The sequence below is a fragment of the Peromyscus maniculatus genome, chromosome 11, assembly GCF_049852395.1.
Source record: "Peromyscus maniculatus bairdii isolate BWxNUB_F1_BW_parent chromosome 11, HU_Pman_BW_mat_3.1, whole genome shotgun sequence".
Lineage (NCBI taxonomy): Eukaryota > Metazoa > Chordata > Mammalia > Rodentia > Cricetidae > Peromyscus > Peromyscus maniculatus.
Window position 1 is genome coordinate 41,763,296 of NC_134862.1, and position 16,712 is coordinate 41,780,007.

A 16,712-nucleotide genomic window follows, 5' to 3' on the forward strand; every position below is an offset into this window, starting at 1 on the left:
AAATCAAGCTGTGCGGGGGCGGCCTAATGAGCGTGCGCAGAGCCTGGGACCAAGGAGGGTGGCGCCTGGGGTTTGGAGGGGTGTGTGCGTGCATGTAGCAGCTCTTCTTATGGCCACTTTAGCCTTGGCTCTGAAAGCTGCAGACACCCAGCTCCTGCATTTCCAAGATGATGGACAGGTCGCTCCTGTCCCAAAGGAACCAACCGCACACGCGTGCAAGGACAAGAGGAAAGTCTGTCCGGTCTTCACTCCCTCTGGTCTTGTCCATGCGGCCCTGGTCCCTGACAGACCCCCCCCCCCCCCCCCCCCCGCCGTAAGATGTCCGCAACCCTACTCTTCGAGCTACAACGTGGGTCCATGTCCATCTCCAAGAAAGCCTCTATGTCGGAGCCTGAAGGGGAGGACCAGACATGGCCCACAACCACTGGCCCCATTAACTCTTCCTTGGAGGGCAAAGCTCCTCTGCATGAATTCTGTGTGGGCTGGTCAGCACTGGGGTGGGCCTGAAGCTAAGGACCCTTGGGTCCGCAAGGAGCAGAAAGAATGTCTTGCTCCTCAGTGTCAGGCCTGTCGAGAATTCGTTTTTCTCTGCAAAGAGAGGGGCCGGTGGGTTTGACACTCAGGATGCTTCTGTCTCTTGCTCACTCCTCGGGGGCCGTGGGATTTGAGACAGACGCTGGCTGGCCCTGCTGCCATCAATATGTGTCCCAGCCCTGTCCAATGTCTGCTCTGTAATGAGGAGTGCTTCGGAATGTCACCTCCACTAATGGGGGAATCGACACCTGTGCACAGCCAGAGCCACCTCTCTGTCTTCATTAGGCAGTCCCCGGCCTAGCTGCAGGCTGCTCTGGCTGGGTGACAGATGACAGGCAGAGGAGCCAGAGCGGCACACTCCTGCTGTCCAGGATGCATTTGCAGACAATGACCCCAAATGCCCCCTCCCCCAACCAACACCAAAATAGACAGCTGAGAAAAATGTCCTTCAAGAACGAGGCGCGACGACAAGGACAGTTAATGGCTGGAAAGCAGGCTAGAGAGAACAGAAGAGCCGATTCCTGGGACGGGCGCCTCTCCTTGCCACTGATCTTCCATTTGGGTTGTGTTGGGGGTGGGGAGGTGTCTCTGCCTCCTTATGGCCCCAGCTATCATCACAGGCTGCTTTTTTTTTTTTTTTTTTTGGCCTCTTCTAATAAATCTGTCTGCTACGCCAGTCACAGCATGAGCTGAGAACATGTTCTGATTCTAGACTTCTCTCCAGCCCAGGCCTACCCGTAGCCTTCCAGCAAACCCCTGCTCCCTTTAATTCTTGGCATTCTTGTCCTCCTGATATAATGGGACAGCAGCATAAGTCATGACACAGAATGGCAGCAGACACTGGCCTGGCTTCAGAGGACCCCTTTCCTCTTGTAATCTGTCCTTTGAAAAAGGCCAGCAGGAAAAGACTAGTGTCGGGACTGGAGAGCTGGCTCCGCGGTTAAGTGCACTGGCCATCCTTTCAAAGGACCCTGGTTCAATTCTCAGCTCACAGTTTGTCTGTAACTCCAGTCCCAGGGGATCCAACACCCTCCCCTCACACAGACACCAATGCACATAAAAAATATTGGAAGAAAGGAAGGAAGGAAAGAAGGAAGGAAGGAAGGAAGGAAGAAAGGAAGGAAGGAAGGAAGGAAGGAAGGAAGGAAGGGCCAGCATGTTGGCACCTGACTACAATGGGAGCACTCAGAAGTCTAAGCAAGATGATACAGAAGTCCCAGACAGCCTGGACTGTGTAGTGATACCCCTGTCTCAAAAAAACCAACAGGGATCTGGAGACCAGAATTTGAATCTCAGATTCCACATGGTGGCTCAACTGTCTGTGACTCCAATTGCAGATGATTTGATGGCCTCTTCTGGCAAGTTATACATGCAGGCAAAACACCATACCCATAAAATAAAAATAATTTAAAAAAATGAAGCAGGGCCTGAGCTGTGCAAGCCTAAGCACGTGAGTTTGCATGCCCAGGGCCTGTGTAAAAGCCGCCTGTGTCCCAGCACTGGGGAGGCATAGACAGGAAGGCACCTGGACCGCACTGACCATCAGTCTAGCTGAGTCGGTGGACTCCAGGTTCAGTGAGAGACTGTCTCGGAAAATAAAGAGGGCTGGGGAGACGGCTGAGCAGCTGAGAGTACTCGACGCTCCTGCAGAGGACCTGGGTGTGACTCCCAGCATGTCCTGGCAGCATACAACCCTCTCAGACTCTGGTTCCATCCTCACCTGGCCTCCGTGGGAACAAGGCACACATGCCGTACACACAGTATATTTACATGGATGCAGACAAAACAGTCATACGCATAAAATAAAAATAAATAGTTTAAAAAATAATGTGAAGAGACAGGGCTTCTGATATGCTTTCCCAGAATCCCCGGAAGACCCCTGACATCAGCTGCTGACTTCTCACTCCACACATGTGAGCAGATGTGCATGTGTGCCTGCACTTACATGTGCACACACCCATATGAATGCATGTATATATCATACAGAGAGAGAGATTACATGTGCACACACCCATATGAATGCATGTATATATCATACAGAGAGAGAGATTACATGTGCACACACCCATATGAATGCATGTATATATTATACACACACACACACACACACACACACACACACACACACACACACGCACACACAGAGGAAGGACTATTGTGAGCTTGAATGCAGCTGGGCTACCCTGTGGTTTTCAGGTTAGGCTAGGCTACAGTGTGAGACCCTGCCTAAGAAGAGGATTGCAAAGATAGTTTACGAGGACCTGAGTTTGATCCCCAGAATCCACATGTAAAAACTGGGAGTGGTGGTACATATGTGTGGCTGTGATTCCAGTGCTGGGTATACAGAGACTCTGGGGTTCCTTGGCCAGCCAGCATAGCATAGCTGGTGAGCTCCAGGCTAATAAGAGACCCTGACTCAAACCAAATGATGGAGCATGCTTTTAATCCCAGCACTCGAGAGGCAGAGGCAGGCGGATCTTTGTAATTGAGGCCAGCCTGGTCTACAGAGTGAGTTCTAGGACAGTCAGGGCTATGAAGAGAAACCCTGTCTCACAAACAAACAAACAAACAGGGGCTGGAGAGATGGCTCAGAGGTTAAGAACGCTGACTGCTCTTCCAGAGGTCCAGAGTTCAATTCCCAGCAACCACATGGTGGCTCACAACCATCTGTAATGAAATTTGGTGCCCTCTTCTGGCCTGCAGGGATACATGCAAGCAGATCACTGTAGACATAATAAATAAATAAAAATTTCAAAACAAAGGAGAAAAAGAGACCCTGACTCAAACATCTGGGTGTGGTAGTGCACATCTGTAATTCCAGCACTTGGTAGGTAGAGGCAGGAGAATCTTTGTACATTTCAGGCCAACCTGGTCTATAGAGAGAGTCCTAGGACAGCCAGAGCTACATAAAAGACAAAAGACAATGTGGACAATAAGTGTGAGGTTGACCTCTGGCTTCCATACATGTGGACAGTGGGGGGTGGGGGGGATGGACAGACACAGGGACTAAGGAGTCTCAGGGGTAAAGCAGTCTTCTATACAATTTTCATTAGAAACTGACTCAAGAAAATCTTTTTTAAAAAAGTATCCTGATTACTCTAGGTGGTGTTGGAGAGGTATTCTTGTAGCGGGGGGGGGGGGGGGGGGGATCTGGAATTGCCTGTGGTAACTGCTGGTCCAGAGGATGCGTGGCAGCTGGTTTCTTGACTGGGGACCTGGGGATAGAGGCAAGAGTGACCTCCCTTGCCAGGACCTCACTGTGAAGGGTTAAGAGGAAGCCCTGTAGGAGTCTAAACCTCTCCATAGCCTTTCTTCCCTGTCGTGAGGAAAGGCACCCCCATCTACTAAGATATTCAAGCACACATCTGAGTCCATGCACCTCCCCACCCTGTCCTCGATCCATCACCAATTCCTCATGGCTCTTCTCCCACATCCCTTTCCGGGGACTGCTCCCACCTGCTACTGCCTGAGTGTAAGGGTCCTTTCCCACCTGGCCTCTCCAGGACCCTCTGCTCCTTACTTTGTGCTGCCCTAGGCACCCTGACCTTCCCATCGATCCTGGACCACGGGCATCATCCTCCCAGGCCACCCCTTCCTCTCCAATATCCTATCTCCACATTGCTCTCTGAAACCTAGTTCACTCCCTTTGCTTACTGGTCTGCTTTCTCCTCCTAAGCCAAAAGCTCCAGGGGGCAGGAACCTCAGACTTTCTTTACACTTGAATCCATAGCAACAAGGACAGCAGCAGGTATGTAGTAAAATTTAGGAAATATTTATTGAGCAAATGAATGACTGAAAAACAAATGAATGGACCACTATAGCCTAATGACGCCCATGTACCCGGCTCTGCAGCATCCTTATCATCCTTTCAAACGCAACTGTCATCGCGTCATTCCTCTGTCCAAAGCCCTCTGGTGACAAGATGTTGACACCTACTGAAGCAAGGCTACTGTTGGCTTCATTACACGCGAGTGTCGTTTACGAACCCGAATATGCTTCAGCTGTTTTAAAATCATGGGAACAAACGAAAGCCCTCCATAAAACTGTCAGGAGCTCTCGCCGTCTCAGAATAAAGAAAGCCACAGAACTCCTGGGTGTGCTCTGAGGCCTTTTGCAGACTGCGCCCTGCCGGTCAGCCTCGCGGGCTGTCCAGCCGCCGTCCACCCTTGCAGTGCTCAGGAAACATCCACGCTTCTCTGTCCCAGGGGCAGTTAGGATTCCTGGAACCGATGTTTCCATTTCCTTTGGTGACTACAGAACTGACTAGGGCACTGGTGTGTTTCTCGAGAACAGTGTCCCACTAGAGGCCCCTCACGTTACTCCAGGTCCAGAGACTTCATTCCTCCTCTGTCCCTTGCTGCTACTTTCTGGTTTCTTTTGCCTCTGCTACTGCTGTCTTTCTGTGGCTGTGACAGTCCTCACTTAAAGTCCCCTTGCAGTTTAAAAGACAGGAGTAGATGTCCCACAATGCCATCAACGCCTTGGTCTGTTTCTTACCAAATGGTGTTGTTTTCTCCAGGTGCTTCTGGGGGGGCGGGTATGAACCCATTCCTCTAGTGTATTCTCTCTGATGTCACTCAGAGAAAGCGGCTCCCTGGCTGGGCTGGCTTTTACAATGAGGAGGAGCAACTTTGAACTTCCTAGGCAGAGGAGAGGGCAGCGGCGTCTATCCTCTCTCACCAAGGGTCTAGTGCCATGGGATAGTCATGTGCCTTCCTCCCCCGGTGAGCATTCGCTGATTGTGACAAGCACCTGAGACATGTTATCTCCTCGAGGAGTGACAGGGTGGGAGAGTGATACAAACAGAGACAGTGTTACAAAAGGTCCAGGTTGTAAACGAGGCCATGTCACCCAAGGCTAAGTTCCTAACTTCTCCAAAGCAGTGTCCTAGGGTCCTCTGGTGCCCCCTCCAGCAGACCCTGGCAGACCAGAGCCCTCCGCGATCCCTCCACCGCTGTTCGTGGAGTTACAAGAGCTGAGGCGGGGGGACCCATAAATGTCCCTCTCTGCTCTCTGTCTGCTCTGTCCTGCTGGGTATTGCCATCACTCATCCCAGCTGTCACCAACATGCCCTCTGGACATCTCCAGGTGCTCCCCATCATCAGTGGCCGGCCCCATAATAGAAAGACCATAGAAACAGAAGAGGCCTGGCACTGCCACCTCTCCAGAAATCTGAGTGTTCTGCAAACGATCACAACCCCATCCACTGGCCTCTCTAAAGCCACTTCCAGGGCCAACCCTGTATTCACAATGTGCTCTTACGTAGAATGTTCATCCCAGCCTGACCTCCTCCAGACAGCTTCCTAATCACCAGAGCCATAATCAGCGGTGATTTGGCTCTCCGACTAAGTGTATGTGAGCACGTACTGGGGGTGGAGCTGAGGACCTCAGGGAGGAAGCTTTTCCATTGAGCTATGTCCCCAGCCCATGAACTTTGACTTTTTACTTACATTTTTCCTTGTTTATTTGAACTAAAAAAAGAAAGGAAGGAAGAAGGAAGGAAGGAAGGAAGGAAGGAAGGAAGGAAGGAAGGAAGGAAGGAAGGGAAGGAAGGAAGGAAGGAAGGAAGGAAGGAAGGAAGGATGGAAGGAAGGAAGGAAGGAAGGAAGGAAGGAAGAAAAAGAAAGAAGGCCAGGTGGTGGTGGCGCACGCCTTTATCCCAGCACATGGGAGTCAGAGCCAGGCGGATCTCTGTAAGTTTGAGGCCAGCCTGGTCTATAGAGCGAGATCCAGGACAGGCACCAAAGCTACACAGAGAAATCCTGTCTCAAAAAACAAAACAAAACAAAACAAAACAAAAAAACAAAACAAAAAAACAAAAACCAAGAAGATCTAGAGTGTAGTTTCTTTGGGGTCTAGAGCCCCACTGTAGATGGCCTTCTAATCACAGCTTCTCTAAAACGTCTTGCATGTGGCTTTGTGCCAAAAATCTCTGGCTGAGGGCTGTGAACCCCCAAGACAATCACTTATCAGCATTAGAGTCTTGTCTCATTTGTCTTTCAACAGGCCAGGAGGCCAGACCATTTCACTGTTAAGGAGTGGCTTTGGAAAGCAGGGTAGATGGGTAGCTTCCTATCTCTCTGTGGCAGGGGAATCTTTCCTCAGAGTGCACTATTTTCAGGGTTTCCCATAAACTCAAGTATAGGCCATTGCCATTGCTCTTGGCTGTCCATCAGAACTTGCTGGAAAGACCCTATTGCTGAGGACACCATCCACTGTGGTCACAGAACGTGGAGTAATCAAGCTGGTATTGTCTAGGACGCTTTCTTCCTTTGGGCTAGCTTCCATAGTACTGGAAGGGGCTAGGCAGGTTGCTGGGGAGGATGGTAATCATGAACCTTACTCAATTGTGCATCCTGTGAGCTACAATAACAAGACACCTGGCAAGATATGGCCGTGGGTGCAATAGTGGTAGGTGTGTTATGGGAATAACCAGCTAGCTGTCTTCTGATTGGATCTGAGGGCCACTCCACAAGAGGAAACTCACACTCGGTGCTGTAAACCTGACAGAGGATCAATAGTTTGGGAGCCCGTGGGCCTCAGTTATTCTTTTACTAAATCGACGTGGTATCAAACTCCACATTCCTCTCTCTATACCCGTAGATTAGTGCAGCTCTCAGAGACATCATCAGAGACGTTGCTTCTGTGTGCAGCGGATTAATGCAGCGGTTAATGCAGAGACTCACAACTGAGCCAAGTGTAGAAGGTGTCTATGGAGTACTCGGCCACAAGGGGGACATCCAAATCATGCTCCCTTCTCCCAAAGCTCAGGGTCCGTTGTGGATGAGGGGACAGCAAGATTGTAAGAGAGGATGGGGAAGATCAGAAAAAAACAAAACAACAACAACAAAATCAAACAAACAAAAAAAACCAGTGTGTTCTAGACAAGATGGGACCGTTGTACTCACGAACACAGCCCCTGTATTGCCTGCACAAGACTAAGTCTATCACCGTGGAGGTGGGAGGGACTCACAAGCTCCACCCCTAGCTGAAGAGCTGTTGACACTGGATGACTTCTGGAGGAGGGGTCAGTGTTCTTTAAGAGTGTGGCCCCGGATAGGTAAACCATGCCTAGTGGATGGCCCCACCCCATGAATATAAGGGCAGCATTCTTTAGACTCGGCGGGTTTAAAAAGAGAGAGAGAGGATAGGAAGGAAGGGGTGGATCTGGGAGGAGTTAGGGGAGCATGTGATCAAAATCCATTGTATGCTCATATGACATTCTCAAAGAATTAATGAAACACACCCAGAAGAACACAATTTTTGTGGAGTCCAATAAGCAAAGCATTGACTGGAGTTGCTGGGGCTGGCTGCCTTTCTGTGTCCCGACTGCCGACTCATCAACTCGGAGGACTCCTTGCGTTTGTGAACCCTTGTTTGAAAGCACTGGGGAAAAGCTGGGTGGTGGTGACACACCTTTGTAATCCCAGCACTCTGGAGGCAGAGGCAGGCGGATCTCTGAGCTCCAGGACAGCCTGGTCTACAGAGTGAGTTCCAGGACAGCCAGGGCTACAGAGAAAAACTCCGTCTCAACAAAACAACAACAACAACATATCTAAATAAGGAAGCTCACATGCTTAAAAAAAAGATTTATTTTTATTTTTATTTTATGTCTAATGTGTTTTGCCTGGTGCCCTCAGAGGTGAGAAGAGAGCATCGAATCCTCTGGGGCTGGAGTTACAGATGTTTGTAAGTCTCCACGTTGGTGCTGGGAGACACCCCTGGTCCTCTGTAAGAGCAACAAGCGCTCTTTGCCGGTGGGCCGGACCTGAAGCTCCAGCACATGCTTTGTTAAAAACACATTTGCTTTTGCGTTTATACAGCGGCCATGATGTGACTTTCTCTTTGGTTTCACATATATTGTTGGGAATTTTTCCTCCTCTCTCCACATCTCTTAACAGGAAGTCCTCTTCTGGCCTTCACCATTCTGGTCAGCCATTTTTTCCCTTTCCCTGGTACAGGTAGCTCCCTGGGAGCAGACACTCCACCTTACTCCCGTTCTCACCTGCAGCCACACCCTGATGCCAGAGGCTTCGGCTGCCTGGGGGCAGGAGTCTGGAACCTTAGGGACCCCTGCCAGCACACAGTCCCCGGCACACAGTGATCCAGGGTGGCATCGATTTCAGTGGCATCCATCTCACCTTCTACCCCCCTCTGCCCCCTCCCCTGCCCAGCTGGCAGGGGCTCCAAGACCATTAGTTAATTTTAACATTCGCCTAAGAAAGATTAATTAGGAAGGCAAATTTTTAAAAGGTGTAATTAATCCCAGAGCCAAACAAAGGGAATATGGATTATTTGCGTCGCTGCAGCCTTCAAGTAGGGTGTAGCCAAGGTTGAATAGACTTAGGCCGATTCACTTTTGAAGTGTATGACTCTGTGGGCCACACTGGATATGGTCTCTTTTGAGACAAGAGACAGGGACAGGTGGAGCCTCTCTGAGAGAGCAGAAGAGACGTCTATTTGGGTGTCCTGTCCAGGATCGTCCTTTCCAGGTGCCTGCGGTAGCCCCTCAAATAGCTTCTAGACTTTTCTACCCGCTCGCCCTTCACTTACCGTCATCCTGCTTAATCTAAATAGGACTTCAGAGCCACATCCCACTTAGAAACTTCTAAACGCATCTAACGGCCAAGCCCCTCACTGTAGCCCACGAGATCCCCCACAGTTGGACCCCACACAGCCTGACTGGTTTTCCTTCTCACTCACCCCCTCCTGGCTGTCACCCAGGCTCCTTGTCACAGAGCACTCTGTTTCTGGAAGTCTCTGCCTGAATGACACTTTGGGGCCTCTCCTGTTGACACTTATCTTATTTTCTTTTAATGGTCTGTATTCTTTTCTCTTAACGGAGATGCGGAGCTCTTCAATGATACTGTGATTTTTTTTTTTGGTCTCGGTTCTGGCTTTTAGAGCTGACGGCAGTGGGCTTTGCTCCTGGAAACCCACGCACACCCAGCCTTCCCCGAGGAGCGGCAAATTCAGTTTGGAATACCTGAGGTCATGGCGGCTCTAGCCCTTTGCCTTGTAGCTGAGGCTCTGAGGCAGGTGGCTTCAGAACGAAGCTCAGAGACAGTGACTGACTCGACCTGAGACTGACAGCTGCTGGTCTTCGCTTTGGCTGAGTTCCCCTTTGCAAAACTGGAACTGCAAGTCTACTAGCTGCTCCCCTACGTAAATTGCATTTACATTTAAATTGTGTATTCTTCCGAAGGATGGGGTTAGTAAATAACTGGCAGATTAGGCTTGAGGAGAGGAAATTGTGCCCCGTATCAAATCTGAGACTGAAGAGACATCTGGCTTTTACTATTTCCATTATTTTGGTTTAATAACAGCATGTGGCATTAAGGGAAGAGAAAATTGGATCTACATTTTAATGAAAGGAGGAAACTCAGGATTTAGATACCTTATCATATTGAATACCTAGTCGATTGGCAATTAAGCTCACCTCAAAAAAAAAAAAAATGGGATAAAATGTCTTCACAGCTATGGAGAGAATAAAAACAAAACAAGCCAGTGCCCAGAACCTCACGGGTAAGACTGACAGAAGGCTGTGCACACTGACGCCAACGATTTCAGGCTTTCACGGGGCACAGGAATTCTCCGATGGAACAGCGTCGACAATAACGGCATGCATATGCATGAGGACGGTCTGTCTGAGGACGACTACAGAACGGGAGCTCAACCCAGAGATGCTGCTCAAAGTCGGCTGAGTTTAACCCTACTGGTCTCAAATTCCAGGGTTTGTCCAGAGAATAACTCAGAAATGCCTGTCTCCTTCCAACAGTCTCACTGTTTAAAATGGAAGTGATTCCACCTGCTGGCTGATTTTTGCTGAAAGCAATTCTGGGCCATGTAAACAAAATGCTTCCGCATCCTAATAAGGCAAGCCTATCATTTATTTGCTTTGATTGAAACGAATGTGTCAATTTTCTAAGCCTTTGTCTGGTGAATTCAGTGTTTGGATGTTGATAAATGATCACATCGTGTGTTTGGAAACTGGTGCTCTATTCAGAACTTGGGAGTCACAGTCTGGGAGCACTGAGACAGCATTCCTAGCACTCCACCCCAAGATGCTCCACTCTTTCCCAGGGCCTGGAAAAGGCTGGAGGCCCAGGACCTTCATGAGAAGAGTAAAGGGATGGGCCCTCCAGGAGGAGGGGACTGGATATGGAAACTCTGAGGCCAGAGCTCAAAATAATTAAAATCATGGAAATCCTTAGGCTTTTACTGGGTGCCAAGTACTTCATGCGTTTTAATTCATGGAGGCCTCATGTCAGTCTCATGAGGAGAGTTCCAGCTGTCATTGCCTCTGCAGATAAAGGGGGAACTCAGTCATCTGCAGATGGTAAGGGATGGAGCTGGGGTTCGACTCTGGGCAGGCTGGCTCCTCTCTTTCCTCTAGCCCCTCTCAGATGGCTTCCTTTCCTCTGGTGTTTAATGAACACACTGTGTTTTCTCACAGTTACATTTTGTCTTGCATAATTGTTTTGAAAACCACAGCAGTTTTTCTTGAAAGGCTCCAGCTACTAGTATGACGGCTCTTTCCCTAAAATAAAGCAACAATAAGATCTCCTCTTTGCAATGTGATGGTGATATATGTCTCAGCTGTCTTGCGGGTATCCAGAGAATGGAATGAGACATGAACGTGTTTTAAAGAGGCCCAAACTATGAGACTTCTGTGTGGTCAGAACATGCCCTCCATCCCAATTCTTTTCTTTCTTTTAATTAAAAAGACAAACAAGTTTGAGGCCAGCCTGGTCTACAAAAACAAAAACAAACAAAACCACATTCATCTATTGCATATGTATGTGTTGTACATTTGGACACTTGCATGCCACAGCGTGTGTGTGTGTGTGTGTGTGTGTGTGTGTGTGTGTGTGTGTGTATGTAGGTTGGAGGACAGACAACTTTCAGGTGTCAGTTCTTTCCATGTGAGTCCTAGGAATGAAACTCAAGCCATCAGGCTTAGTGGCAAGTGTCTTTACCCAGTGAGCCAGCTTGCCAGCCCCTGATTTCTTCTGTTCTTTCTTTCTTCTTTCTTTCTTTCTTTCTTTCTTTCTTTCTTTCTTTCTTTCTTTCTTTCTTTCTTTCTTTCTTTCTTTCTTCTTCCTTCCTTCCTTCCTTCCTTCCTTCCTTCCTTCCTTCCTTCCTTCCTTCCTTCCTTTCCTTCCTTTCCTTCCTTCCTTCTTTCCTTCCTTTCTCTCTCTCTCTCTCTCTCCCTCTTTAAATTTTATTTATATATTTTTTATGTATGAGTGCTCTGTCTGCATGTACACCTGCAGGCCAGAAGAGAGCGTCAGATCCCATTATAGAAGGTTGTGAGCCACCATGTGGTTGCTGGGAATTGAACTCAGGACCTCTGGAAGAGCAGTCATTGCTCTTAACCACTGAGCCATCTCACCAGGCCCTCCTCCTCCTCCTCTTCCTCTTCCTTCTTTTTCATTTTTTTTGTGGGGGGGTGGAGGTGGGATTCGAGACAGGGTTTTTCTATGTAATAGCCCTGGCCTGACTGTCCTGGAACTCTCTTTGTAGACCCTCAAATTCACAGAGATCCACCTGCCTCTGTCTCCCCAGTGCTGGGATTAAAGGCGTGCGCCACCATGCCTGGCTCTTAGTTTCTTAATTGAACAATCCTTCACATGGACCAGAGTCTCTTCCGCTCTCCTATCTTCCTGCCAGTCTGCAGATGGCGGCCTGGCTGCTGGCATTCCTCTGACTTCTCATTTGTCCTCCACATTTCTTGGCACTGTACAGCCGTGTGCTGCTCTTTACGCCCTGTGCACGATGGTAACTTGTAGCCTCTTCAAATTTTCGCTGCTGCCGCCGCCGCCGCACCCCACCCCTGAAGCTGGCCAGTGCCTCCTTCTGTTTGAACTTAGCTTACCTCCATCATCTAATTTCCCCATCAGTGTTGCGGGGGGTGTCACACTGCTGCTGATGTCACACTGTCATTGTGATTGCCACCATGTCTAACAGGCAAAGAGGGGACAGTTGTTCATGGCAACCCCTGGGTGAGACTCACCCAGCTTAGGTAACCAGCTTGACTGCATAGACTTCAGACAACCATGTGAAGGGGTGAGTGGATTAATCATCCAGTTGGATTCCATTTGAATATTTGTCTTCCATATGTGTGTTCCCTCTGGGCGATTGTCTAATGTCACTTGAAATTGATGAGAGCTCTTTGGAAGGTTATTTTTGGGAAGCCAGGGAAACAGCAGACAGCTGTTTTCTGGAACAAATGTCACCAGATCTGCCTAAGTGTGCCTCCAGTACCAAATAAATAAATAATAAAAAAATAAATAAAAATCTGAGCTGCTGAGCCAATGTGCCCTTTTCCTTTCCAACATTAGACTGATTTCTGGAAAGGTTCATCCAGCTTCCCAGACACACAGAGAAGGCGGAAACTAATGTTAACCAAGACCATGTTTGCAAAAAGAAGCATAGTTTGAAGCACAAAATCACCCAAGCAAGCGTTCCTGAGCACTCTGTCATAGGTCACAAGTCCCTGGCTTTTTCTAGCTTGTTTACGATGTGCTTCCTAATTGGACATTGATTGAGCACCAATAAAAGCAAAGTCATTTCTTAAAATGGGACTCTATCCTGCCATGCCGAGTGCTTAGCTTGCTATCACGGCAATATTAAAATCCTTGGGACCTGTTAGAAATGAGGTGCAATAAACAAGTCCTGCATGGCAAGCCTCTGAGAGGGCTCCCCAGATGAGTGACTCTACCTTTCTCCACCTCATTCGGTGGGTGATGGGGTCAGTTTGGCTGTTGGAATCAAGAGATAAAGGGGATAAAACTAATTGACTTGAGGCTGTACAGGTTTAGACAGATCAAGACTTCACAAACCTATATAACTCAATCTGTACAAAGAATTAAGCGTTGACTTTTTCCAAATGCCGGTCCATCAACCACAGTGTTTTCTAGTGGCTAATTTAAAAAATAATAATAATAACAGAAAACACCATTAGGCTGACAACGGAGGTCAGTAGGTAAAGGTCCTTGCCTGTCGATCCACATGGTGGAGAAAGAGGTGATTCCCAAGCTGTCCTCTGACCTCCATATGTGCCCTGTGGTACCCACCCCTCCACACAAGTGCATGTGCACAAAATGCATGTAAGTAAAAAACCTTAATCCTTTGAAAACTGCATCTCGTTGTGCTCAGTGTTAAACAACACACGTGAAAACCACCACAGCTTGCAATCCTGGATGTCCCTGAGCACCCGGTAGTCTCAGGAAAAGAAGGGCAGCGATAAATAACGTTCCTAGCTCACTGAAAACAAATCTCTCTCACCTCTTTCGTATGTAATTAACGGCTTATCTTCGGGGGGTGCTGGAGTCCTGAGCAGAATTCCAGAGCATCATGGAAATATGTTGCTCATTTTACCCACGTAAATTTTCTTACATTAGTTGAGTAGTAAAGTTAGAAATCACTGATCCTTAGGAACCTTGGGTAGAGTAGAAGAAGCCTCCCAAGCTCTGCCTCAAGACTGCCAGTCCCAGCAGGACTCTCTGGGGGAGAGCAGAGGGGTAAGGCGGTTCGCGCCTGAGCTGTAGTATGTATTTGTAAAATTGTCTCAATGAGTTTAATATTTTCCTGCTTCAAGGAGTCAGAGGCCAAGTTTCCGTCACCATGGTGGATGTGCAGTGTCTGAGTGACTATGAGTTGCACAAACAACTGAAGAAGCTTGGATTTTCAACTGGCCCAATACTACGTATGTTTACAGTTCCTATGGGGGGGGGGGCAGGCGGGGATTCATTCGTGGCTTAGAAACCACTTCCAAAGTTTAAATCCCAAGAGGAAAAGTAGGAACAACATATGCAGCGAAATTCACTAAAAATACAAAAAGGAAAACAGCCATATGGAAGCAAGATGTCACAGACAGCCCCAGGTCCTTACAGATTGGGAAATACAAGGCCGGAGGCTGTGGAGGGGGGATTGTTTGTTTGTTTGTCTTCTTGTTGTTGTTGTTTTGTTTTTATTTTGTTTTGTTTCAATGCTGAAAATCCAACTATTCCATTAGTCGCCTTGGGTTTTTAGATGTGCCCTGTATTTTCATTATCTCTATTCTCACAGACAACCACGTCCTGTTTGCTCTCAGATATATCCAGTACCTGGTTATTGATAATCTGTAGGCATTACCTGTTTGTATAATGGTAAAAGTGACTTGAGTGCCTGTGTGTGTGTGTGTGGGGTCCGCTTCACTGCTAAAAGCCATAATTAGCCAGTAATGTCTGGTCCTAGAAGGAAGGTCTGGGTTATAAGATACCTTCTGAACCCTGTGCATACAACACGGAACAGTTTAATTCTCCTGGTTGTTTCTCAGCTTCCACCAGAAAAATGTACGAAAAAAAGTTAGTACAATTGTTGGTCTCGCCTCCCTGTGAATTACCTGTCATGAAGAGACCCCAAAAGCCTCCCTGTGAACTACTTGTCATAAAGAGACCCCAAAAGCCTCCCTGTGAACTACCTGTCATGAAGCGACCCAAAAAGCTGCATGGATTTGAGGACAGCGACGACAGTGAAGGTACCAACGTCTGTTGTGCCGCCAGATGGCAGCTTCCCATTTATTAATACCCTGTCCAGCGTGACTTACACACCGTCGATGATGTGCATGCTGACCTGTGAAATAGCCGTGTGGCCTCGTTTTTTCTCACAGAGCTTGCACAGAGCCTACAGAATAAGCCCTTGGGCTGCAGAAGAATCTGAACAGCAATGTCTGTATTCACACAGAAGACAGGGCTGGATAAGAGGTTGGGGGAAGGACTGGCCAGTGTCCTTCACCTAACTAGAGTTGGCTTACGTGTGTGCATCCCTTAAAATTAGCTCCTACAGGCAGGGTTCCAGCCTCTGTGAGGTCTCAAGACCCGCTTTGTCTTAAACGGATACATCTCACTGCGATTTTCTCTGGATTAGGTGATTTCCCACCCAGAAAGAAGGATGAGTCAGCTTGCCCTTCTCTGAACTTCTTACATACAAATCGCTGACAGGCGTTTTGGAGACGAGTGAGTGGGTGGGAGGCTGTGGTCCCTGGAATCCCTTGGCTTTGCTTCTGGTGGCCTTGGCCCCAGCAGGCACACTGTGTAAAGCAGCACAAATCATACGCCCACAGCAGTCTCTGTCCCCAGGGCTCTCAGAGGATGGCCTTGGAGGTCCTCACTATATATCCCACAAATATTTCCTAAGAGTCCCCCGTTAGCCCAAGGAAACAGCACCTGGTGTGGGCCACCCACGTCTTCTGGACTGATGTCCATTAAGCCCTTTAGCTCTCCCAGTGCTGGAGTGATGTGGTGGTTTGAAGGAAAATGGCCCCCAAAGGGAGTGGCACTGTTAGAAGGTGTGGCCTTGTTGGAGGAAGTGCGTCCCTGGGGGTGAGTGAGCTTTGAGGTCTCCTATGCTCAAGCTACACCCAGTGACACAGTTCACTTCCTGTTGCCTTTGGATCCAGATGTAGAACTCTCAGCTCCTTCTCCAGCACCACGTCTGCCTGCAGGCCAGCGTGTTCCACCATGACGATTATGAGCTAAGCCTCTGAACTGTAACCCAGCCCCAATGAAATGTTTTCCTTGATAAGAATTGCCATGGTCATGGTGTCTCTTCACAGCAATAAAAACGTTAACTAAGTCAAGGCAATGGTGATGCTCGCCTATAATCCCAGCACTCAGGAGGCAGAGCCAGGCGGATCTCTGTGAGTCTGAGGCCAGCCTGGTCTACAGAGCGAGTTCCAGGACAGGTAGGACTGTTACACAGAGAAACCCTGTCTTGAAAAAGAAAAAGAAAAAAGAAAAGAAACCCTAACTAAGACAAGGGACTAGCTCCAAATCTTATCACTGAGAAGTGGCCCGAGGAGATGAGTGCACACTGGGCTATGACGTGAAGAGTCAGACCATTTAGCTTCACTACCACTCTCTGTCCGGCCTCACACAGCAGGGATTCAATATATGTTTGAGGGTAAAAAGGCAGAACAGGCTGTACTGGAGGTGTAGCTCAATATAGGGCACTTGTCTAGTGTACACAGGGCCTTGAGGACCACCCGGGCTCACAAGCACATGTACACACACACACACACACACACACACACACACACGCACGCACGCACACGCACACGCACACGCACACACACATGCGCGCACACACACAAATAGTGACAGAACTGAGACTTGAACTTGGGACTGCCTCTT

The 16,712-nt window shown here is 48.5% G+C and overlaps 1 protein-coding gene across 4 annotated transcripts in view; it reads left to right on the forward strand.

The window, feature by feature from the left end:
• The first annotated feature begins 12,490 nt into the window (after positions 1-12,490).
• Lemd1 (LEM domain containing 1) overlaps positions 12,491-16,712 on the forward strand; it is a 33,885-nt gene continuing 29,663 nt past the window's right edge. For 3 of the 4 annotated variants that reach the window (XR_013043246.1, XM_042258118.2, XM_042258121.2), the window contains exons 1-3: positions 12,491-12,603; positions 14,138-14,245; positions 14,858-15,058. Coding sequence is in view for 2 of the 4 variants with exons in the window: in XM_042258118.2 (XP_042114052.2) it covers positions 14,164-14,245; positions 14,858-15,058 (283 nt within the window). In the remaining 2 variants the exon portion in view is untranslated. The remainder of the gene's footprint in view (positions 12,604-14,137; positions 14,246-14,857; positions 15,059-16,712) is intronic. The other variant, XR_006061945.2, reaches the window with a different exon arrangement.